Below are 25042 nucleotides of genomic sequence, written 5' to 3'. Positions count from 1 at the left end.
GCCTGCTGTCTTTTAATGCACAGATGCGTAAAGGGAGGAAAACAAGCTATTTAGGCTGCATTGTTATTATAGTCCTATCCTTGGAGTTGAACTCTTGAGTATTGCAGCAAGGTGGTTGTTAAGACTGTGTCACTGGAAAATATGTGTGCTTAGCTTAATTGCAGCCTGGGACATGGGGAAACGTAGCATCTGATGGAAAGTGATTGTATTGCCTTTTAGAAACTGAATTATTACTATCCAAAGTTATCTTCCCATGACAAAACAATACAGTTACTCTTACTTTAGTTTTAATGTGTGTATTATCAGTTGTTTCATTCTTTCCTAGGTCCTCTAAAAATTGAAATCTAGTAGTGCAGATTAGTACTGTTAGTGTCGATACTTTTTTTTTTTTAAGTTGGTAACTTAACCTCATGGAAGTTGGAAAGATAGTGGTAGCATATCAGAGGCATAATACTCAAGTGATGTGTTGTAATGAAGAAATGCTGATGGCTTCTGTAGACGGACAGATTTAATTAAATATATGGTAGTTGAGGAAATAGAACTAATAGTGGAATGTATGCTTTATAAATTCTCCAGATCCGTATATTGTCTTGAACTCACGTGCATCTTCTTTGTGTTGACCTACATTAAGGCTTCCTTCAAGGCTGGGCTGCTCTCTGTAACTAGGGTTAGTTTCCTGATGCGAATCTTGAGAAGTGAGAGGAAGTACTCTAGATCCCAGTTCAGACTTCCAGTCTGGTGCCTTGTAAGCAAAACTGTTTTGATAGATAACTGAGACAGTGATTGAAGCGGAGAAGCTTCCTTATTTTAGAAAAGAAACAGGAAATAAATGGTGGTATGCTGCTAGACAGAAGATTATGTAATGTTTGATGTACAAAGTGTGCCAACATAAAGCAGCATAGGGAAATCAACTTGTGCCAAAATACACGTAGAAAGACTTGACAGTAATGGCATTCTTTCAAAGTCCTCTGACTAAACTTGAGAGCTGTTGAGATTCCCCCAGATCTTTTGACTGCTAAATGAAAGAGCTTTTCACAGTCAGCTTGCACCCTGCTTTTTTGCTTACTTTTAGAGTAAGAAAAAGTAACCTATGTAGATTGAAAATAACCCACACTCCAAAATGACCTGACTTTGATACACAGTTGAAATCATAAAGCTCTTTCTTCGTCACCACTTAACTCTAGTGGTTTTCAAGAATTGCAAGTGGAGAATGTGTTTTGAAACATTGTTGAAAACCCTGTGACTGATCCAATTTCAGAGGAAATTACGTAAACTGAATATACCTTGAGATTAAATTTGAAAAGACTATGTAACCAAACGAATTACTAAAATTTGCTGCATCTACCTTATATTAGCGAAGCTGTATTTTTAAATGGAATGCTAGAATACATATTTACTCCCTTACCTTGATATTAATGGTCTCAACCTTACGTTTATGGTTTTATACTAAACCACTGGAAGTACAGGCGAAACAGAACAACATTTAACACCTTAACCTTTTGTATGAAAGCGTACAGGCTACTCGGAGGTCTTCTCCGATAGTAGAAGAATTGCAAATGTCCAAAACCTTTGGCTGTCTCCTGGCCCTAAGTGCTGTTTGGGATAATAAGGCCATGTCATTGAAAAGTGGAGTGTTTCTGCTGAAAAGGGGAGGTGTGGATACAGTATTTTAATGCTAATTTAAGAAGACTACATTGCCAGATTGGTAAGTGAATTCTATAATAAAAACACAACATGTCTTCAGTCTCATCTCAAAATACTGAAGTTCTTTGAAAGTGTTCAAAAATAGCTTGGCAGATTTCAGCACATTATTCATAACGGCACACTGTGCTGTTGATCTAAAATTCTTTTGATGTATTTATTTTGGGCATTAAATTAGTTGCATAGAATATTGTGTCTACTTAATCTGCTATTTACATTGTACTGAGCATACTCAATATGCTCAAATATTTACTGACTTTTGCATGTGGTTGTCAGATGAGAAATAGATGTTGCTGTTTACAATTTTATGTGCTAGGTCTGAATGTTCTTACTATGAGGTTATAACTTATTTTTATGACTTGTTTGGGCAAAGAAATTGTTTTTTTGAAATGTTCTTCTGTATGTGCAATGATGTAAAATTACTCTCTTCATGCCAGTGTTAAGGTAACTAATCCAGAGTAGTTAAGGTAACTTCTTTTCCATAAGGGAATAATGCTTGTGCGAGGGTAATATTGGCATCATACTAGCTTTGTCAATAAACATAAATATACACGCACTTTTTCTTTTAAAATACAATCTGATCTCTGTTTATGATTTGTTACCTGACCCCCATGCACCTGCATTATTCACACAGGAGCAGAATCCAAAACTATCTATTTGAGGTTTTTCAGACTCTTGGCAATTAAAAGAAGTATGCCAAATTCGGCATGGAAAAGGATGATCTTTCCAAAGGTAGTGGATAAATACTCATTACCACGTTTGTGAGAAGACTCAAAGATGGGTGGTGAAGGAAGAGTGCTTGCCTTTGCTTCTTCCCCCCTCCTTCCTCTTCCCTCCTGCCCCCAGTAGTTCTTATCCTGAAAGAAATACATCTTAATTCAGATCTCCATAGTGGTGATGTTACAACTTATATAAATTATAACATTTTTAATGTTTTAATTATTAATTTTTAATAATGGTGCTATCTCACCCTCTTTTTCATCAGAGTCCCTTTATTTAATAGTGAAAGGCCTCTGTTCTCTTCCCAGCATCTGTCCAACTACTGCTCAGTCTCACGGTTGTCTGTCCTACTTGCATCCACCAAATCTCAGCTCATTCTCAATCTCTGCTGTTTTTTCTTCCGTGACAGATCTCCAAAATTCCTGTACTCAGCAGTATTTCCTGTCCGTCTAATTTTGCCGCAGACTTTATGCTTCTCTCTGGGTTTTAATCTTGGAACCTCAGGTTCCTGCTCACCCAAACCTGAGGCCCTGCACTGACTCGCCTCTCAGGCAGCTGACTCTCCTGCTCCCTCAAATCAAGTTGAGCTCCTTGGCTTTTCTTTTACGTGCTGGCTTAGTATGTAAAATTTCTGAGGCCTAGTTTTATCCTTCAGCTGTTTTCCACCAGGTCTGAAAGCATCCCAGGAAAGAGGCCTTGGCCTTGATAGTATCAGAGCCGTTTGGGTGCCTCGTGCGTTGCTGGCTCCTTCTAGCAGCTATTCACAGGAAACTACAGTACCACTTGTAGTAAACACTAAAGCTTCCTGAAGTCCTGGTTTACAAGCAAAATCATGGGTAGAGCTACTGAGCTAAGTTTGTAATGGGAAGTTCTGTTGTGGATCAGGATGGGAATGTTGTGACCCGTGATCTGTTTCGGACTAATTGTAGCCTGTGGGATCCAGATCAGTGGCATGCAAATGCACCGTGGTGCAAGATGCCTTTGACTTCACGAAAATGCTCTTTGACCTTGTTTCACTTTACTGTGATGTTAGTGTAAAATGGTACGTAAGTTGGGAACGCATTAGATTTATGGAGCTCTGTAGCTTTTTCTTCCAAGCAGTCTTTTCCCTATCAGTTCTTTTTAAGATACCCATGTCCATGCAAAATGCCTAACATCCATCAAATAAACAATAGTGATGGTGAAAACTTTAGGTTTATCTTTTATCAGAGCAATCTTAAGTAGGGCAGCTTCTGGTTTTAATATACACACACATACATATGATATATAAATATATACATATATAATTATATTTATGTATGCGTATATTTGGGGTTTCTGTCACAATTCAAACCTTTCTTCATTCTCTTTATCCTTTAAAAATGTGGACTAACAACATAAATGTTAAGTTTCATTCCCATAAGCTTGTCATATAACATAATTATATTCACTTAAAGGTATCAGCCTATTCATTTTAAAAGTATCAACTGGTCCTTTTTCAGAGCTGCCCTTTAAGTTGCTCCTCATTTTTCTAGTTACCTAGTCAGTATTTATTCTCACAAGCACTGTAAACAGGGTATATGGCTTACTAACCATTTGAAAAATATTTTTTTCAGTAAATCATAATAAAAATCATGTTTTAAAAACAAGTTTAGTAATTTGATGTCATCTGAGATGAAGAACAATCTACATAAAATTTTCAGAAAAACATCCTGCAACAGCTAGAAGAACACTTATCTTTTTGCTACACTTGGTGTATGTGCCTGTGGGCTCTGACAAGTATAAATAATTTTAATGTTTCTGTAAAGTTGGGTTTTTTTCCCCCTTCCATAAGATGGCACTGAAAACTTAGTTGGGGTGGGAAGAGGGAAGAAAGGGTAGAAATAGATGTCTCTTGCTTTACCACATCATGACAACATAGCAGTAAGATGTCCTTGTTTTATACCCAAAATCAGCTCTGTACTCAGACAGAGAAATTTTTGCTGTTGTACAAAAAAAGGAAGAAAGTTCTGATCAATGATAGGTATTTCTGTGAGAATTGACCCTTCTCTTATATTCACACACCCAGGGTGTTAATACCAATCTGTTGTTATATATTGGCTTTTTGGCTGGTGCCGAATAGCATGAATAAAACAAACATCCATCTCATTAATGGTGTGCTGCAATTACTTGACAAACTACAAATAGAGGAGAGCAGGAGGCTGGAAACTCGCACAGAAAACAATTTTGCCTTACAGAAAACCTTAAGGTAATTAGGGAGCATGTATGAACCTGCCTCATTTGTCTTCAGTTCTGTAATCGTAAGTTTAGGAAATGCAACTTGCAATAGAAGCTGGTGTTCTCTGGAAGCTGTCTTTCACCTTTAGGAGCAATGTTGTCACTTGTAATTGACAGTAGAGACTACAGCAACTGAGAGCACCTGGCAAGTCATTGTTTGCCTTGGATGTGTCGACTAAGCATATTTTACAGCATTTGGTGTAGTCAGCAGTTGTTTTCCATGCATAATTGTTTGAGTCCTCATAAGGTAACAAAACTATTTTAAAATAGGAAAATGTAGTAGGTAGATGATATAAATTATCAGGGTTCAGGAATAGGGTTTTGGGGAGGTATGGGGATTTTAATTAGCAAGAGGATGCAAAGAAGAGTAAAATTGAAATTGACTTTGCTTTGTTCATTTGTAAACTAGATGTTAACTTCAGCTGATAGAAATACTCAGGTACTGGGCTACATCAACACTACAGAACTGTCAGAGTCCCTAATCAGTACACATATGAGAATATGCAAGTAAAACAACAGGCAAAATGAAAAGGCCACTTGAATGGTGTCGAATGTGGAGTTTAGTGTGCAAGGAGAGTGGAATGCAGCTGTCAAACTCAGTCTCTGCTGTGAACAGCTGAGTGCATCAGAAGCAAAAAAAAAAAAAAAGTAGGGCCATATGATTCTTGGCTATGGACTTTCTTATTTGTTTCTGGGAGTTGTGAGCTTAAATGTTCACTTGATGAAAATAGTGCATGCACTATGCAGAACGATTGTGGGTTTAGTTAAACCATAAAATGGAAGAGACAGGCTTTTTGGAGTGCTTTTCATCACAAAAATCCTGAAGTTTTTGTAAACTATCTTCACTAGGCTGTCCTTAAACAAGGAAGGGGAGTAATATTCCTAGTTGTTAAGATTGCAACTATGTAACAGCATATAGCAACACTTTTACCACTTACTACTTCTGATATCCCGAGGAGTGGGAAACTTGATACCCAAAACAAAATGCTGAACTCACGTCTCATTTTGAAATCCATTCTGCCTTTTTAAAATCTGGGTAGTACCGTTCGTCAAATAAGTTTAATTTTTCTTCACATTCAATTTTCCTTTCAGGTAGTTGTAGACTGGTAGCTCACTGTTTTCCTGTTCTGTAATCAGAAGTTTTGAAAATAAGTCTTGTTCAAGAAGGCACAGGGAGTCTTATTCCTTCCATGCTCCCCTTCCACCTCATTCTGTTTATCAAAATTTTGGTGCATGCTTTGAACTTAGTACTGTAAATCATGTCAAAAGCCTACGTTTTGTGAAAGGCTTTATAATTTTACTGTCCACAAGAATGTAAAGAAATAACTTCCTCCATTGTCATTGAGTTTGGAAGTACCAAGCATCTGAGATGTTTAGAAGCTGTATGTTGGACATTCAAAAATCACTGACAGTTTCCTAAAAACTCATTATAATTACACCTTCAAAATTTAGTCACTGCATGTATATTACCAAATCTTTTTTTTTTTTCCTGTTGTTGTTGTTGTTGTATCTGTTCCATTCTGGTCTGTAGCACAGTTGCCAGTTGAGATATGGGTAGACTTATTTTAGGCGAGCAGTCTCAAATGTCTGCATGTTAATCATTCTAGAATTACACACTGAAGCTTTATGGACAACGTACTTTACCTGCCTCTAAAATAATCCCCAAACTGGCTTATATCTGACTAACACTTAATGCTTCCCAACCTCTTTTTAAAGTCTTTACATGGATAACATGCAGTTTGAAACAGGTATTTTCTGCTTTAGTGTGTGTTAAAATTAACTGCATGTCCTTCAGATTCAATTAAAACAAGATACAATGTTTTTGTTTGTTTTTTTTTCTTGAAACAGTTTTTGTAACCTTCCCCTCTGCCTGCCATGTACCTTTTGTTGTTGCTTGCTCTCCCCCCACCCCCCGAACAAGATGGTAGAAATCAGTATCAAAGCTATTGAGCATCTGTTTATTGACTTCAGTGGTTTCTGGGTAGGTGTAAGTATTGTATTTAGTTACAGACCAGGACTAACAAAGATGGTTCTTACCTCAAGAAGCATGTGACCTCAGTCACCAGTTGTAGCAGAAGTAAGGAAATTTGTCTGTATAATGCTGTCAGATGTCCAAATTAAATAAACTGTCATAGTCTTTGAATTATATGTCTGTTCTAATGGTTAATTAGTATGCAACCTCTGAATTTTTAAACTGATTGTGTTTCTTTAAACGTGGTCTGATTATTTTTCACTGATTGAATTGTTTTGGTGCAAATCACTAATAGGCCTCTGAAAATTTAATCTATTGGAATTGATTTTAGTTGGAGGGGTTTTTTTGTGCTCTGTTTGCATCTCTCTTCCCAGCTCTTTCTTTAACTTCGTTATCAGGAAACCTTGGCTTTGGAAAGTTCACTCTGTGTGCATTAAGTGAAACGGTTTCCTCTTCCTTTTTCTGCCACTTAGGCAAAAAAAAAAAAAAAAAAAAATTGAAAACCTAAATGTAAAATGCATAGTAAGAAGTTTCTTCACTACTTGTTTTATTTCTAAACAAATTATTTTAGCTTTAAAGAGAGAGGCTAGACCCAGTTGTGTGTGTTTCAGTTTGTGCTTTAGTAGATAACTTTTAGTTCCTGTTTGGGGTGAGAAATTAATGTATTATCTGTTCTGGGCTAGACTTCGTTTTTATTGGATTTCAGTCTCAAGTTTGGAACAATCTCAAGTTTGGTTCAGTGACAAGATACGTCATCCTCACCGACTTGCCCTTATCTAGAACTTCATTAGCGCACTTCTATTTTGAGTGTCTATTCTCCTTCTTTTAGGGCTGTTTATTTTTGAAAGGAGTGCAGACAGTTTGCTTAGCTGTGTGTTTAATATAGTTTTTAAAAAAACTTCTATTCTACTAGCCCTTTATTTTCTCTGGAAAAAGCATAGTTTCAATTGAGCTCATGCTGTAATAAGTGTTCTCATTTCTATGAAGCATATTTTTAATCTAAAGTTCATGTGCTATTAACAAAAACAATGTGCTTTGTATAAAGTTTTGAAAATCCTTAACTAATAATCTTACCTTACACACACCACATAAGTGCTGCTGTACTCAATGCCTTATTTGACATGTATCTAGCCTGCGGGGAGAGGGCAGCAGCTCATTTGCAGTTTTAAGTCGTAGGGCAAGCTGAATCAGTATACTTTGAAATGCCTAATAGATACAAAATCAGAAACCCAAACCAGAGGCTGAGATCTGTGTTTTTGTGCCTTTTTCATTAGTTCTTATATGTGTATGCGATGTGTGTTTGGATTCCTGAAAAAGGCCTTCCCAGAGAAAAATGGGGGTCAAAGTCTGACATCCAAAACGCACACCTTTAAGTCATAAACAGAGAGGTGGTGGTCCGGATTTACTCATGGTGTGAGTGTAATAATTTCAGAAAAAGTGAATGCATTGATTGCCTGTGGTCCGGTCAAGCCTGATGTATGGAGAGGAGGTAGACTTTGTAATGGGAGGGGAGATTGTGATAAGCCTTTTGGTTCCACCCACATCACTCTGACCTGGCAGAGGGCACGCTTCAGTATGATCATAAGCACATGCGCCTGTTGGCTCCACTGGCATGTGTACATTTGGTTATTCATTGACAATACATTAGCTAGCAGGCATTTAAAATGCAAACTAGGTAGCATGCAAACCAGCAATAGTTTGCTGGTGTGGTAGCAGCTAAAGAGAGCCTTTTAAAATCCTTTCTTTTTATAAGACGTGTTGTTCAGATTTAATGCAGTTGTCAACAGTAATTATCGATTCCTCTATTTTGTTGAACTATATATAAAATCATGACCTCGGTTCTATTTGCATAATTAAGGACACATGGTGCTTAAGTGGCTTGTTTGTGTTAGCTGTTGTTGACATCCTTTTAGGGGATACCCACCATAACTAGAAGCGAATGGTGTGGAACATGTTGGTGTAGCTGTGCTAGTAGTGTTACGCCTAGTAAGTCCTGTCTGTCAGTGCGTGTGTTCTAGCGCACCACTGTTCGTGCAACTATATAGCTTCAAGACTGGAACAGCCTCTGGTGGGATTGAACACAGAACAAACGCACGAGTTTAATAAACTTGGGTGTTAGCTGTGGTTTGGGATCTGCCTTAAGGGAGTAGTAACTGCAAGGACTACCAGTATCATTACAAACAGCTTGAAACTTCAAAAAATTCTGACGATATGCCTGTACTTAACAGGTCTTAGAATTAGGTTTAACAAGGCTGAGAAAGACACATCTTGCTTAGAGCAACTGTAAATTAAGAGTTGTTTGAAGCAAGGATTTGAAAGAATTTATCAAATATTGCTGGCATCAACACTGTAGTGTTACAAAGCACTTCTTTAAAAAAACACACCATTTTCTAAGAGCAGACTTAATACCTTCTCTATCCTGTGCTGAACAGAGATGCTTAAAAGAACTGTTTGGAGTTATTTTGCTGAAGAAGGGGAGTTTGCAGCAGTTGGTCCAAATCTTCTGTTCTACAACTGCAAATATAAAGAACATAAGACTGGCTTAGCATACGTGAATGGAAAGGTGCAGTTGTCTGACTTTCAATGTCATGTGTGACTAATAAGTATTTGTTACCTGTAATAGTGGAAAGTGTTAGTTTCCCAATTGACTTTCAGAGAATATTAACAGTTTTTTCTTTTGGTTTTTAATAGCTGGAATAATTGTATGGATCGCAAAACTTTTCATTTAGGTATTTTCATTGGCATTAATCAAGCTAAATAATTTGTTTCATTGAACTTTTTTCTTAACTTGAGATGAAATTTGAAATTGAAGTGGGAAAACAAATGATTGTGTTGTTGTTTTAATTAAATTACTAATTTGTATGTAAACTCAAAGCACTACCTTTGGCAGGTCTATGGTGAAACAGGGTAATGAAACCTGACAGGCTTAGGAATTTGTTTCTTCGTGTGCAAAAGGACAGTTGCCAGATTTTCCTTCGGTATTGGCAGACATTAAGCTTTTGGTATTGTGTTGATGCTTGCAGGGCATTACTAATTACAAAGAGCAGTTGAGCAACCTTTGCTTAGTTCTGGCAAACTATCTGACTTAAGTGTTAAATGATTCAAACAGTTCTGTAGAAGAACGTGCTTTTCCAAAACTGTTACTGGTTTGCATTTTGAAACCATCTCTTTAATAGGTAGGCCTTTTTCTACTTCTTTTCATTCATTTGTTGTGCCTACTAGTCCCAGGAAGTCCTGAGTTGAAAATTTACTTTATTAGAACAGTTGGATTTTTCTCTCCATAGTTCATTATTTATTTTTCCTTTTAAAAAATACAACAAAACCTTTTTGTTCCTTGGTTTGTGTAAGACCGTAGTGTATAGACCACTTCTGTAAAAATAAAAATACTTTGTTGATGGAGTTGGTGAAACTTACATGACATTCCTGTGATGATTTTTAATACACAGTTTTGGATCAGCAATGGTTTAGACGTTTTGTGTGTGACAATAGGACTTTTTCTTTACGCAGCAGAGCTGTATTCTCTCTCTGCTCAGATCAAGCTCTACAAGTATAACTGTTAGCCTAAGACAAGTATACCCACCTGTATGAGCATCATAGATTCTTTTTTCTATTTATGTTTCTGTGGGAGAGAAAAGCGAGATGATTTTTTTTAACCTGAGTTCTCAGATGAATGGCAAATCGTATAGTATGTTGTGTATGAGATAATGGCAGGATTGGGAATTGGGGTTGAGACGTGTGGGCAATTATATTCAAAATTCCTTGAGGAAGGGAGAGATTTGAAGCAATTTCATTTAATATTGATTATCTCCCTAGCAAGTAAAGTTGCTGTCTTGTTGTAGACAAAGCTGTGACCATTAAGACAATTGCATTTTATAGTTTAAATGCATTTATATAGAGAAAAGGCTTTTAACAGTAGAAATGGATGTGTGTTTCTTAAAAAAAAAAAAATCTCGTTAATAAAAATCAGTAATTACAAGAATTCTTATTTCGTACATTTTGCATAGTAGAGCATAGCTGGATCCTTCACTTCTGCTTTTACACCAACACAGATGGTGGTTTTTCAAAAGTGTAGAAAAATATTTCTTAAAGTTATGATTAATAAATGCTCTGAAATTTTAATCATTCTAATATTTTTTCTCAATTTGCATATGAATACTTGAAAATTGCCATTAAAATTGTAGACTGTGTAGTACAAATCAGTTTAATGCTTTAGCTCCTGTATTGCCTAAGAACCCTACTGGGGTTTGAATGGGATACGTTTTGGTAAGTGAAGTATAAACATCAGATGTCCTGAGTAGCTCTCCAAGAATTGGTGGATAAGTGTGCTAGACACTTTTAAGGACATGGAGAAGGAGGACGAATGTCATGATGATAACCAATACTTTTATCGTTATGTATTGTGCAACTGGAGGCTGTTTGAAGGGATTTTTGTTTAGGAGAATGAAGATCAGTGATCCTTCCATTTATTTAGTCTAGCTGAAAAGTGGCAACCTGCTTTGCAAACTAAAAATAGAATTAAATGTATCCTTTACATTTCAATTAGTAAAGTGTATCTAGTTTTTAAAACTTAGTCCATTTTACTGTCTCATACCAACAACTTTACAGATATAACTATCTTTAAAAGCACTTTGAAATAAATGCCAAGTCAATAATGTGTAACTGGTTTTCAGGATGTAAAATGCACTTTTTTCCCCTACCTAAATTTTCAGGAGTTTTGAAAAGCTTTGCATAAGGGCCAAGTTCAGTCCCTTCTGTCAAAGTTACAATCCAGCCTTGACTCTAACAATATCAGCAGGGACACTCGGCTTTTACCAATGGTAGATGTTAGGAAAATGTGTAGTTTTTGTTAGAGAAAATAAAAATCTTTTTTTCCTCTTCACTTTCATTCCCTATCCTTGGTATACAATTGTATGTGAAATAGCAAAAGTGTTTCCAACACACTATGCTTCTACACTTCCGTGTGAGTTTAAGTGTGCCAGTCTGAACCATGTTCTCTTGTCTTTTTATTTCCCCCTTTTTGATTTAGCACTATTAGGAGGGATGGTGTTCAGAAGGAAGAACTGAAGCAAAAATCTTCATACAAATGTATATTAAAATGAACGGGTTCAAAATCTACAAATGCTATGATATTCTGGGACATTTATACCCTGAAATATTCTTGTAGTTGAGGTGGTAATCTTTTGTGTCTAGGTATTGTTTGACCATGGTACGTCTTACGTGTTGATTGCCAGCATTATTATTTTTTTTTAATAGAAGTAAAATCTTGCTGTATAACAAGGTGTTCATGCTTCTATCTTTGATATTTAGCATGCATTCAAAATGTGGCTGGAATTTTGAGATGGTGGATAAAAGTACCATACAGGTATAAAAGAAATTTTAAAAGTCAAATACCCTCTCTAAATCTAAGCAGTTTGCTAATAAATATTTGCAGGAATTAAGAATGACAGTGCTGACAAACTTCTTCATAAACCAACCACAATTCCAGCACTTCTACTAAAGTGCTTTACAGATGCTAAGCATCCAGCCTGGAAATCAGATGTGTATTATTCCCTCTTCACAAACAGCAAAACTGATGTGAAGGGATTGGTTTCGCTCCATGCCTCTAGGGCATCTGTGCCAGTTGGAAGTAGAGCAGGCTTGTCCTTGACAGTCAATGTGAATAAGGGAGAAACAAACTGTGCCTATTGTTTTACTGTTATATTGGGTTTACCTGCTGCTGGAAGTGTTGCACAAAGTCAAAGGTTTATGTTGTGATGCTGCCAAATTGGATGGCTCACAGACTATATAGCGGTTGTCAAATCCCCATGATGTTCCTGAGGTGACCCATAGTGGTGCAAACCCTTCTCACTGTTCAGACTGTTACAAGTTGATATATAAAAAAAAAAAACCTATCAAAAAATAATAATTACACCCTCATTACTTTTGCTTCTTATTCCTCCTTTTCTGTTTACTGTATTTTATTTATAGGTGTTGATTTTAAAATCAAAACAGTAGAGCTAAGAGGAAAGAAAATTAGATTACAAATCTGGTAAGTAAAACAAACGTGCAACCAGCAGTATGTTTTAATTTTTATGTTCTAGCATGAATTAATATGCTTGTCTAATACTATTAACTGTTATAAGCTGGTTTAGCTCTTGCCCTATTCCTCTTCTCCTCCATTCCCACAAGACTTAAGCAAAACCAAATAGCTCTTAGATTTTTGTGAGGATAAAGGAGGAGAAGGGGAGATAAAGTTAGAAGTAGGACATGAATGTAATGACTGAAATGTTAATGCATCACAGAGGTCTCAAGCCCCTTTTCCTAGAATGATAGCACCTACACAAGAAGTAGAATAGGAGTTCTACAAACAACAAAAGGTGACTGTGTTAAATAGACACTAGGTAAAGTACACTTTGTTTTTTTATTTTCTGGACTGTTTAAAACTGACCTTCATTGTAACAGCAATTATAAAACAACTGTGAAGTGTTTTCTAAGCTGTTTTTCTAAAACTTGGTATAGGCAGTGCTGTTTCTTTGATGCTATATTAAATAACGTTAAAATGAAGGGCATTCAAGACTAAGTAAATTATATCCACTCTAAACAGCACTGAGAAGTAAAATGATCCCATACAAATAAGACTATACCTTAACTGGTTCCGATGTCCTACTACAGAAAGCGCAAAGTCTGAGCTAAGCTTTTCCTTTCTGGGGTAGGTTATGTGTTTCCTGATAATGATTCTCCATGTCAATGATTAATACAATTTTTATTGTTTAGAAATTATTAAGCTTAAGAGCTCCTTTGTTTTGCAGAGTAGTACAATACATAAACATTGTTATGAGAGAATAAACCAGCTATGTTCTATACACTAATCTTATATACTACTATGTAGAAGCTTAGCTTTGGTTTATTAACAGTGCGTGATGCATAATTGGCATTGTAGTTAAACTGTTAAAGCTGCTAACAATCCACGGGGGGGGGAAAGCTCTAAATATACTCGTTGTTACACTTTTGGGATATTCTGGTGGCTTCTCATTCTTAACGACATGGATGCAGTGAATTCAGCTTACTAACTCCTCTTGGCAGGTCACCATCAACTCTGTTTGTCACACCATGTGTCTGTCTTGCTTCCCTCTGAGTTAACTGCTGCTTCATCTTTGGTATCATCAGTCACCTAACACTTGAATGTTAGTGGCATGTCTTCATCCATCATCTGTCCCTGTTTGGAAACGTATGACCACAAGGCTGGCAGTTGAGCCAGCAATTGTAAGCCAGGGTCTGCTGGAGCTGACAGAGGTAACAAAAAATTCTGACATGGAGATGCTACTGTACGCCTGATATGAATTCTTGCTATGAAATGTGCTAAGTTTACCAAACAATTTCTTCATGTTGAATAAATACTTTATAGGAGAGATGTTTTGTTGGAAAAGAGATGTTTAAACCATTATTTTCCACATATTGAGAATATGCTAGTAGGATACAGGAAACTTTTAAAACTAAAAATTGATAGGTTGCTAAAATGTGACCATTACTCCTGTGCAAAGCCCTGCTAAAATGGTGGAGAAAACACAATGTAAAGAGATAATGTTTTAAAATATGATAAAATCCATGAACACAACATCCTGCTCCTAAGTGTCACTTTCTCTCCAATAGTGGCTGTCAAAATGCTGTTCTTATACTTAAGCCTTAAAACTGTCTCGGCATACTTCTAATTTTTTGGAAGAGCAATTAGATAGCCACTCCTTTTGCTGATTTATCCTGAACTACGTTGTGTATGTTTTTGGGCCTATTTATAAACTCTTTTTATCATAGAATGATTTAGGTTGGAAAAGACCCTTAAGGTCATCGAGTCCAACTGTTAACCTAACACTGCCAAGTCCACCACTAAACCATGTCCCTAAGTGCTTCATCTACACGTCTTTTAAATACCTCCAGGGATGGTGACTCAACCACATCCCTGGGCAGCCTGTTCCAGTGCTTGACAACCCTTTCAGTAAAGAAATTTTCCTAATATCCAGTCTAAACCTCCTGTGGCACAACTTGAGGCCGTTCCTCTCATCCTATCACTTGTTACTTGGGAGAAGAGACTGACACCCACCTCATTACAACCTCCTTTCAGGTAGTTGTAGAGAGCGATGAGGTCTCCCCTCAGCCTCCTTTTCTCCAGGCTAAACAACCCCAGTTCCCTCAGCCACTCCTTATTGTACCTTCAATTGTTAGATTAAAAGAGGAAAGCAGTTTACCAAGTCAGATACTTGGAAGCTTAGAAATACAGACTTAAGCTGCATGGCTGATCCTAAATCAGTCTCCTTTCATACCTACACGGAGACAGAATTAAGGTTGCCTCATGCTTCCTGGTAGTCTTATGTACAATGATTACAGTAACTTTACTACAAAAAACTGTTGTATTCGGCGAAGAGGTAATTTCTAAAGTTTATGCTTTTCTGTTTTCTTAAAATGACTAAGGTTATGTTTCGAAGCATCAAAGTTTTGATTTTTTTTTAAGTCATTTGATGATTCTACGTCAAAAGTTGAACAAGAAAAGTTTAAAAAGAAGGTTTAACTTTGGTGGTTTTTATGGTCACTTGACCTGTCTCTCCACTGACCACTCTATCAGCAGAGTGTTCTCCACAGACCTCTACCACTTGAATTTATGAAAAAACAGCAGTACTACGTTGAATATATCGAGCAATTAGGTGTGCAAGACGTTCTTTTGAAAGCAGCTTTCACACCTGCTGCTGTTAGTAGAGTGTTAGTAGAGTAGTATACAAATTGGACTCGTCTCCTGTATTCCTTTCGCAATGGGATACTATGTGCCAAGGATCACAGAGGCATCTGCTGTCGCCTCCAGCTTACCTGTTCCTACCCGGTCCCTGCTACCTCACAGTACCTCTTCCCCTATTTGCCTGACTTTCAGCTAGAAAACAACCTCCTGCTCCTTAGATTATGAAATGGTAGAGCAGCACTGAGGACACAGAGTATTGTCCATCTTCTCTGTGCCACTTGGAACGCTAGTAGTGCCCCTTGGGCTGCCAGAAGTAGTACATACAGTAAATCTGCTTCTGCGTTGCAGTTCTTGGCTGAAACAAGCTCATACGTTCTGTGAGAAGTAATGCATGCACACAGCGCAGGCCGTGGGGTAAAGTAACCAGAACTACTGGATAGCATAAATGTCCAAGTGAATCCGAGCATCTGTGAATCAGTGCTTTTTCAGAGCTTGAAAACTAGACCAAATAATAGGAAACCCACTCTCATGCTTTGAAGCATAGGTGTGCCGGGAGTTGCTCAGCAGGACAGTAGGGTATCTGACTGTGCCCTCTTACCTGAGTAATCTGGGCACTCGGCTGACACAAGTAGCAGTCACTTCTGGCTTCCCCCCTGAAAGGACCTGGTTACTGGAAGCTGTAGTGCCCTGCCACTGTGCCCAGTTCCCTGCTGGGGAGCCAAAGGGGCTCTCTGGTATCCTTACAGGTTTAATGCCCAAGGAAGCCAGCGACCTGGCAAGAAAACAGTCTGATTTGCTTCTGAAGGTTGTTTAAGTTGGTGCTTTCTCAAAAATGTTTACGTTCTGCCAGCTCAACATTTTCTAATGGACAGTTGTTGTCTTGGAAAATCTCTGGGGCGAGGAGTAGTCTGAGGAAAAGGTCACCTGTCCTGCGATATAACAGAATGTAGTTCCTTCTGTTCAGTACCTCTGAAATAAATTATTTCATATAATAAAAGATTTTAAATACATTTGCATTTTTTATGGGAGGAAAAAGCTCAGCTTGACAAGTAGAATTCTAAAAGTACTTAAAAACATTTTAAAAAATATTGCCTCTAGGTTCCATAAAAGCACAGAGCATGTAAAAGTGTTAAATTAGTGTTAAACTTTTATTTATGTTTAAAAATATTTTCCTTTCTATTGCCACTTCACACCACCACTCATAAATTAATTTAACTTCAGAGCCAAAGACAGTTTTGAGTCTGACTATGTGTTTGTTTCAAGTGACTGTTTTAGATAGACGCAGAGAACATTTATGTAAAACAAAAATTATCCAAACCTATTTTAATTAAGAGCAACTGTATTTGTATTGTATTTTATGCAGTCTGAAATAGTGAGAATATGACAAGTCAACACTTGAAAATGGGTTTTGTGTGGGGTTTTTGTTTGCTTTTGTTTGGTGTAATGTTTGTTTGTATTTTCTGAGTGATGTCTAGTTTCTGTTCTGGAAGCAGAAAAACAGAAGCAGTGGGGTTTTATTATTGCAGATTATAGATGGTCAGGGAGTCATACGCTGTATGTTTGTGACTACAATTTAGAAATACCAGTGTTTTTCCATTAGAACAATTTCTTGGAAAAAAAAAATCAATAAAAGAAAACTGCTTTTAGCATTAAAAAAGGAGTAATCTATTATATTTTTTTCATTGATTGAGTTGTAGTAATTTATTATTTGGACTTCTGGAGATTCAATTAAATTGAACTGACTTATTCTTATGTCGATTCTGACCAGAGCAAATGAAGAACTAGCAGCACTTAGTATCACTTATGAAATTCATGAAGTTGCATACTGTTAGCTCAGTTAAATAATGCTTGTCTCTTCTTCCAGCTTTCCACTAATGCTTCAATAGCTATCCTTACTAAAATACTCCAGCTGCAGGAGTGTAATACATCGATGAAAACAGTATAACTAACTTAATTGCTTCAGCACTATGCATGAAAGGAAGACATTTTAAGTTGGATATGCTTTTAATATTAGCTCTGCGTTAGGGGTTGTAATTTTTTCCTCAACATTGGAAGAATTTACTGCACGTTTTCATGAAAAAGAAGATAGCACCTGGTAGAAGATGAGATTTTCCATGTGAAAGATCCACTCGATACTATTCTCAAACTGCAGCTTATTTAGGTAGCTTGGGGTTGCATTCTAAACTTAGTTATTGCAGAAATAGTTTTCCAGTTTTCACCTTACTATTTGAAGGCTAGTACAATGTTAATGTAATGTTAGAGACTACAAATTCGGCTTATTTTCTTCTGGTTTTCAAAGGAAACAAGGGTTAGAATATCATGCTTACAATCAGAAGCCTGTGATGGGTTTCATTTAAACTTGCTGCGGCAGTAGGGGCATTGGTTGTGTGAAGTGTGGGGAAGTCAATGACTTAAAGCAAGGCAAAGAGAGTCAGCCTTATCCACTGTAATTAGCATGACTGGCAGGTGACAGGGGCCATCTGGCCATTTAACTAATGTAGTGGGCAGCCAGGCTGTCCATGGGTGTTTTAAACTGGCCACAGCATGTGGTGTGTCTCAATTAGCCAGCAAGCCAGACTACAAGTTGTGCGATATTTGGGTGAACGACCTACACAAAGGGGAGTGCAGGACCTGAGGGTACCGAGAGGAGCAGCAGCCTGGGAATACTATAAACTTTTAAAGAGCCTGAGGGTTTTGTGGGGTGAGGAGAGGCTGATACTACCAGGCAGACTTGGAGATGCAGCACTCGGCAGGCTAGGGGAAGTGTGGAGTTGGAGATAGCTGGAGCGGCAGTGTAATGTTGCATAGCTGGCTCCATCGCCTACCCCTAGGCTTATCCAGTGTGTCGATGACTGTCTTCAGAGAGGGTAGCTGAACATTGGTGTGTTTATTTCCCCTCTGTTTTTCTAATGTATGAACTGAGTGATCTGGTACCCTGGTAGCCGCTCTGTGTTGGAGTTGCTAAAGGTCCTTGGCACTGACCTGAAGGCACAGGCAGGTGACTCTGAAATAGCCCCTCTATTTCTGTGTTCCGATAGGGGCACAGAGAAGAGGGGGAAGACTGGCCAGCAAAAAAAGCAGCTTTTTCCATTATTCTGGCCAAAACTAGAATTGATGCATTCTTCCACATCAGGTATGCCCTTCCACCTGCTGTCTAGTTATGTCTGCTCAGAATGATGGAACTAAAGGGATCCCATCCTTAATACGCTTGATCAGTAGGCTGGATTAGCAACAGTGGCAGGGGCTGCTCTACAAGGTCATAATTCTGAGAAGTCTGTTCATAAACACTAAAGCAATGTTATCCATATGTGGAAAATCAACGGTTCATACTAGAATTTTTGAATTTTTCATGGAGTGACTGTCCAAAGGACCTTTCAAAAAATGAATCTGACCATAGCAAAGAAGTAATGGAAGAGAAAGTAGTTACTTGCTCTGAGTAATACTTACATATGTAATTTCAGCTGCCAGAACTTGTATTGCTTTAATAAAAATGCCTCATTAGTGATAAGAAAGCAACCAATTAACCATCTAAAACTGATCTGAAATACTACTAGAGCTTGACCTGATTGAAACAGGCTACCTGTTTTTACCTTCTGTAGGGTCCCAAAGGTTTGTATGAATGTAATTCTGAAGTTCTGAGTAGAGAACGGGATTTGAATAAAAATAAAATAAAAATGGATGCGATAGGAATTTGTTCTCTTCTGCCCCATATTGCAATGCCATTGGCTTGCAGTGAAGAAGTCAATATTTTTCCACAGGCTATGAAGCAGAGGTTTCAAATCTTTCTAGTGGACACTGCTTTACTGTGTGAAATCACTAGCAAAGATTTGTTGCTATCAAGTACACTTGTGCCAATTTCAGGAGAAAGTTAAGTACTTCACTTTCAAACCTGTTTAGTTAAAATTCTTAAAGATTTTGTGAAGAGCAAGATAGGTTTGTGGTAGTTTATTCTACTGCTTGTTGTGCATAGACTTTAAAAGAATTAATTCTTCAGGACAATCGATGTGGCATTTTGTGAACATGACTTTTTTTTTGGTGACAAGTGTTTCGGGTCTCCATTGTTAATCTCATTCCCAAATTCATCCTCCTCTTCCTTTTGTCTAAAATGTGACTGTTGAAGAGTTCCTTTTGAACTTTTGAGTCCCAACACACATGCACACATTTTCCCCCATCCACTCTTAATTTTGGTCCATCTTTTGACTTGCTGTAACAGTGAAATTCCAAAATTATCCATTATCCATTGACTCTGGGGGTTGAACTCAAGCAGCAAATGCTCGATTGCTTTGGAGCACCATATGACTTACTTTCCAGTTGTGATACCAGTCACATTTTAAGACTTAGGGTATGCACCAGCTATGTTTTTAGTATAACTGCCAAAAATCTTCCATAAGCAGGCTTGATGATATGATTAAAAGCAGTTCACAGGTTTTCATGGTTCAGTGAAAAATAACCGTTCTGTCTCATCTACTTTGGAATATAAGCCATAGCTAGTACAGGCGACATGGTGTCATTGCTGGAAAATAGCCTCCAGTGTAAATGCACCCCGTCTGAAATACTTACAGTGCTGAAAGCAAGAACGGAAATGTTATTTGAACACCTCAGATTAGTAGATGTAGGCGTGAAAGCCAGGTACCTACTGTCAAAAGTCATACCACATAGTGGTTGCTCACTCTTTTTCATTCACTTCTGCCAGTAGCTTCTGCATTAGTTTTAGAACCATGGCTGAATTGCTGTGGTTGATCCAAAAAGGCTCTGAAAGCTCGAATCATAATGATCCGTGCATTGCTCATTTTATAGTTGGGTGTCCGGCTGTGTTTGATAAGCATGTATTCATTTCTTTTTTCATTTTTTCAGGGCTATTAAAAAAAAAACCAAACCAAAACCCAACAAACCAAAAACAACCAAACCCCAACAACACAAAACCAGCTTCATCTGCTGGTACGTTTTCATTGGACAGCTTCATTCTCAGACACATGTAGAACTGTTTGGTAGCCTTTCTTGGTGAAGTTAGTATGGGAAAAGTAGTCCTGATACGAAAACTGTTTATGATTGAAAGTACTGCTTCTTTTTTTTTTTGCCTGAAATTCACACATACAGAAGGAAATGTTCAATATAGAGTGTCTAATGCGTGTGGGGGTGTTTTTACTAATGTAAACAAAGTTATTCTGTACTTTGCAAATTGGTGAAATATTTGTGCCAATGTTTGCTGCTGCTTCTTAGGGACACAGCAGGTCAGGAGAGATTCAACAGCATTACCTCAGCTTATTACAGAAGTGCCAAGGGAATTATTTTGGTGTATGATATCACCAAGAAGGAAACATTTGACGATTTACCAAAATGGATGAAAATGATTGATAAGGTAGGCCTTAAGTATTTTCTTTTTACATGTTTTTTTTTAAGAAGCAATTTTTTTCCTCAAAGGTACTCTGTAGGACTTTTAACAGCATTGATATAGGATTATTAAACTAATGCCAACTAATTTGCACTGGTTTCTTTTAGCCGGGATTTAACCTTAATGTGTTTTTGTTGCAAAATAGTTGTCCGTTCCTGCTTCCTTGAACTATAATTGTCCCCGTTAGAAGTGTCAGTGGAAATCTGTAACATTACTCATTTACCTGTGCGCTGGGGGAGAAAAAAGTTTTATTTCCTGTCTGAAATAATTACCTTATTTGTTCTTATATGTTCATTCTTAGATAAACTAGAATGGCTAGCTCTCAAGTCATGTTTTAAAAATTGAATTTAAAAATTGAAGTCAAAAACTTTTGAAATAATGTTTGGGAAGAACTTTTACATATAAACTATGTATGTGTGGTTCCTTATTTAGTAGAGGAATTGCCCTTTTTTAATATTGTGTTGGCATTACAAAACCTTACATTTGTAGGCTTAGTTAATTAAAAATGTTTGAATTGCAGTATGCTTCAGAAGATGCAGAGCTTCTATTAGTTGGAAATAAACTGGACTGTGAAGTTGATCGAGAGATTACTCGACAGCAGGGAGAAAAGGTAAGAACAGGTCTAACCCAATTCTCAGTTACTGTTAGAAGCAAAACTGCTGTGGCATTGCTGCTGATGGTCCATGGTTACTCTTGTTCAGACTGTTAGACCTAAGGGGCATATTGAGAATGGTAGTGTGCTATATATGGCAATATTTGCTGTACCTTGGAGATTCAGGATTATTAATTGAATTAGACTTCAGTCACAGATTTTGGGAAAGTTGTGGGGGTTATTTTTAAAGGTTTTATGAGGAGTGTATATTTGCTGTTTGTTGCTGTTTGTGCGTATCTTCATGCAGTTATTTTATTTTCTCTTCCATCAGTTTGCACAGCAAATAACTGGGATGCGGTTCTGTGAAGCAAGTGCCAAGGATAATTTTAATGTGGATGAAATATTTCTAAAACTTGTTGATGACATTCTGAAAAAGGTAAAATATTCAGGTGGTAGTTTCTCTGACCACATAAATGGTCAATGTTTAATGACTGCAGGTACTTGTTGGGAGGACATAGAGGGTGAGTGCACACAATCAGGTGAAATTTTTGGCTAATATGTAGTGGGCATGATCATAGAATAGAATAGAATCATTAAGGTTGGAAAAGACCTCTAAGATCATCAAGTCCAACCGTCAACCCAACACCACCACGCCCACTAAACCATGTCCCTAAGTGCCTCATCCTCACGTCTTTTAAATACTTCCAGGGATGGTGACTCAACCACTTCCCTGGGCAGCCTGGTCCAATGTTTAACCACTCTTTCAGTAAAGAAATTTTTCCTCACGTCCAATCTAAACCTCCCCTGGCACAACTTGAGGCCATTTCCGCTCGTCCCAATGATGCAGTTCACAGACTCTGCTGAACACTTCAGTTAATAAATACTGCTGTTGAATTTGGTAAACATCTGCTCCTATTTGCTATACTTCCTCTTTCCTCTAACTTCACTATATATCAGCAGCTGACTGTACATTTACCTGCTTTCATTTGCGGGCGGTTTTGTTGCAATTTGTTGTAATTGGTTTAGGAAGTGGCTTTATTTCAACAATGTCTTGTAACTTTTTTCTGAAAGAAATTCTTAACACGACTTACTGGAATGTAGTTCACTAATAAGAACCAAAAGATCCTTAAATTGAGGCTTTGGCTGTGAGTGAGCTCTTGAAACGAGCTCTTTGTGCTGAGTTCTATGCAGATGACTGTTTACAGGTGATTTTTCTTTTTTTAAGATGCCACTGGATGTTATAAGAAATGAGTTGTCCAACAGTATCCTGTCCCTGCAACCAGAGCCAGAAATCCCACCAGAACTGCCTCCTCCAAGGCCACATGTCCGTTGCTGTTGACTTGTTACTCCATACAGAGTGAAAATTAGGAGTGGGAGGGTAAAGAAAGTATCTGTACTACTCTGCACTACAATCATTTGGCAGTTTCTTGTTGCACTTTGTTATTCGAGTCAGAGCTACACACTAACTTGTAAATATGCAAATATGCAATCCTGTGTAGGATTCAGCTATAACATTTAATTATTACCCCTCTCCCTCACAATGATGTTTCATTCATTGCCCCAGTGTTATAAATACTGTACAGTCAGTGGGGATTTGCCACACTTCCAGTCGAGGAGGAGGAGAAATTAAATCTATACCTATTCTTGACATAAATGTTGTAATAGTTCTTGTTATTATAAACAGGCAGGCAGAAGCTCTTCTGGTATGAAGATAAGTATATGGTGCTTTGCTAACTATTTTAAAGACAAATTTTTTAAAAACAGAGGACTTTATGTACAAAGCTTCCATAATCAGCATTATGTTTCCTTTTAATGTAGTGAAAACATTTTTGGCTGTAGCATCCTCTGCTGACTGGATTTATTGAAAAGCTAAGTTTAATTTTTGGCAGTCTTTTATTTATTTTGTTTAATGCTGCACCCTTTCTTTGCGTACCAAGACATCACATCTGGTGCAGATCTAAGATTGCACTCTGAAATAGCATATATAATTTTCTGCGTAAGCATAAACTTGGTTGCAAGAATCATTAAGTTTCAATAAAAGAATGGAGATATATTCAAGCTCTAAAAGAAGGTATAAAAAGCAATGCTGCTGTCCTAGACAAATTCTTTAAAAAAAAAAAAGATGATACATTTTCCTGTGTTAAGGAATATATATGTGTATTTGTCTGGACATCTGTAGGGTTGGGGGGAAGGGAACCTAGGGTAAAATTATTTTCTTTCCTAATGGTGGAAATTATTCCCATCAAGCAAATACTGTGTTAGGTTTTTGTCTGATAATGAATTTGTGAATTATATCTTTGGTATATCTTTTATTAAAATGCACTGTTTAGTTTAGCTGTGGTAAATCAGTAGTTACATATTTGAATAACTTGGTGTGTCCTGAATGTTGTGGTATTGAAAAACATTGTGGTCTTTCTAAACTAATGAAGTGCAAATAAAATTTTGTATTTATGAATGATAACGGAACTGCACCTATTATTAGTGGCAAGTATCAAATGATGGGTAATAGGTAGAATCTGGAATATGGAACAACACTTGTTTTAATTTTGTTATGACTTAATTTTCAGTTTGACAGTTCCATTAGGTGTCGTTAGAAGAACAGCAGACATTAGTTGTTCACCTTGATCACTGCTCTGTTGGGAGAGCAGCTGATGACCTAGCCCAGCTGATATCTTCAAATAGCATGTGACTGCTTGTCATGCTATCTTAGCAGGTGGTCACCAAACTATTAATTACACTGGCAATACAAGTATGAACCAGTCTTTTTCACACTACAGCTTCTCTACTTCTCATTCTCTGGTGCTGGAACCCATTTTGTCACCTTTGCCACTCTTCTAGCCAGAACGCTGGCACTGACCAGTAAGGTACACCACTGACTTAAACAGCTTCTCTCTGTTTTCTGGAAGGAAAAAAGACACAACAAACTGTTAACATCAAAAAAAAAAAAAAAAAAAAAAAAGAGCCCTTATTTAACTGAGTAAACTCTGACATTCTGAATGCAATACCATGCAGGTCTTTAGCACACCTGGATTTCAACTGACAAATTAAGGAAGCATGGTTGATATTTGTGCTTATGTCTTCTGCCACCTTGTGCCTGAACGGTTTGCTTTTTTACATAGTAAACTTATGGTTTACTATCATATTGGTAAAATAAAATCAATTTCAGAAGCACTTGTAGGATTTCTGATGGTACTGTGGGCAATAGCAAGGAAGGGAAAATTACGGAAAATGAGTTTTAACTTGACAACCATTTTATTTTAGCTGATTTGTTTTTATTTGTACTTAGAAACTTGTGATTTTTTTTTCCTGCAGTTTTTGAATTTAATAAAAATTAAGAAATTTGACTTAGATACACTTTCTTGTAATTCTGTGCTGTTTGTATATAGGTGGATTGGAATCCCAGTCTCTTGTACCAAAAATTTAAAATTACTGCATTTAAGAAAGACACTTGTGTAAGAATGCTTGAATGTATTTGATCATTCCTTGGAAATCATAAAAAGTTCAGGAAACCTGTTTGCTTTGCATCCATTATACTATGAGACTGAAGAGGATTTTGTCTCCTAATTTTATCTCTGCAACTTTAATACGAGTCAAAAAAAGTTCATTTCTGTCCTTGCTCCACCTGGCAGGCATTTGCAGTGTGGCGCGGAAAGATGGGTGGGGAAGAAAGTTATTCTTGCTGCTCCGTTGCCTCATATGGAAGTTCAG

The 25042-nt window shown here is 37.3% G+C and overlaps 1 protein-coding gene across 1 annotated transcript; it reads left to right on the top strand.

Annotated features, from left to right (window-relative positions):
• The first annotated feature begins 6409 nt into the window (after window positions 1-6409).
• On the top strand, window positions 6410-24684 carry RAB12 (RAB12, member RAS oncogene family). The gene is made up of 6 exons (XM_009318539.1): window positions 6410-6425; window positions 12617-12677; window positions 20571-20709; window positions 21263-21352; window positions 21666-21770; window positions 22560-24684. The coding sequence occupies exons 1-6, from the start codon at window positions 6410-6412 to the stop codon at window positions 22671-22673; spliced, it is 525 nt and encodes a 174-aa protein (XP_009316814.1). The 3' UTR covers window positions 22674-24684.
• The last annotated feature ends 358 nt before the right edge of the window (window positions 24685-25042 follow it).

Source organism: Pygoscelis adeliae, unplaced genomic scaffold (assembly GCF_000699105.1).
Source record: "Pygoscelis adeliae isolate BGI_AS28 unplaced genomic scaffold, ASM69910v1 Scaffold42, whole genome shotgun sequence".
NCBI classification, from domain to species: Eukaryota; Metazoa; Chordata; class Aves; order Sphenisciformes; family Spheniscidae; genus Pygoscelis; species Pygoscelis adeliae.
Note: the sequence above shows the minus strand (reverse complement) of the source record. Positions and strands in the feature narration are given on the sequence as shown.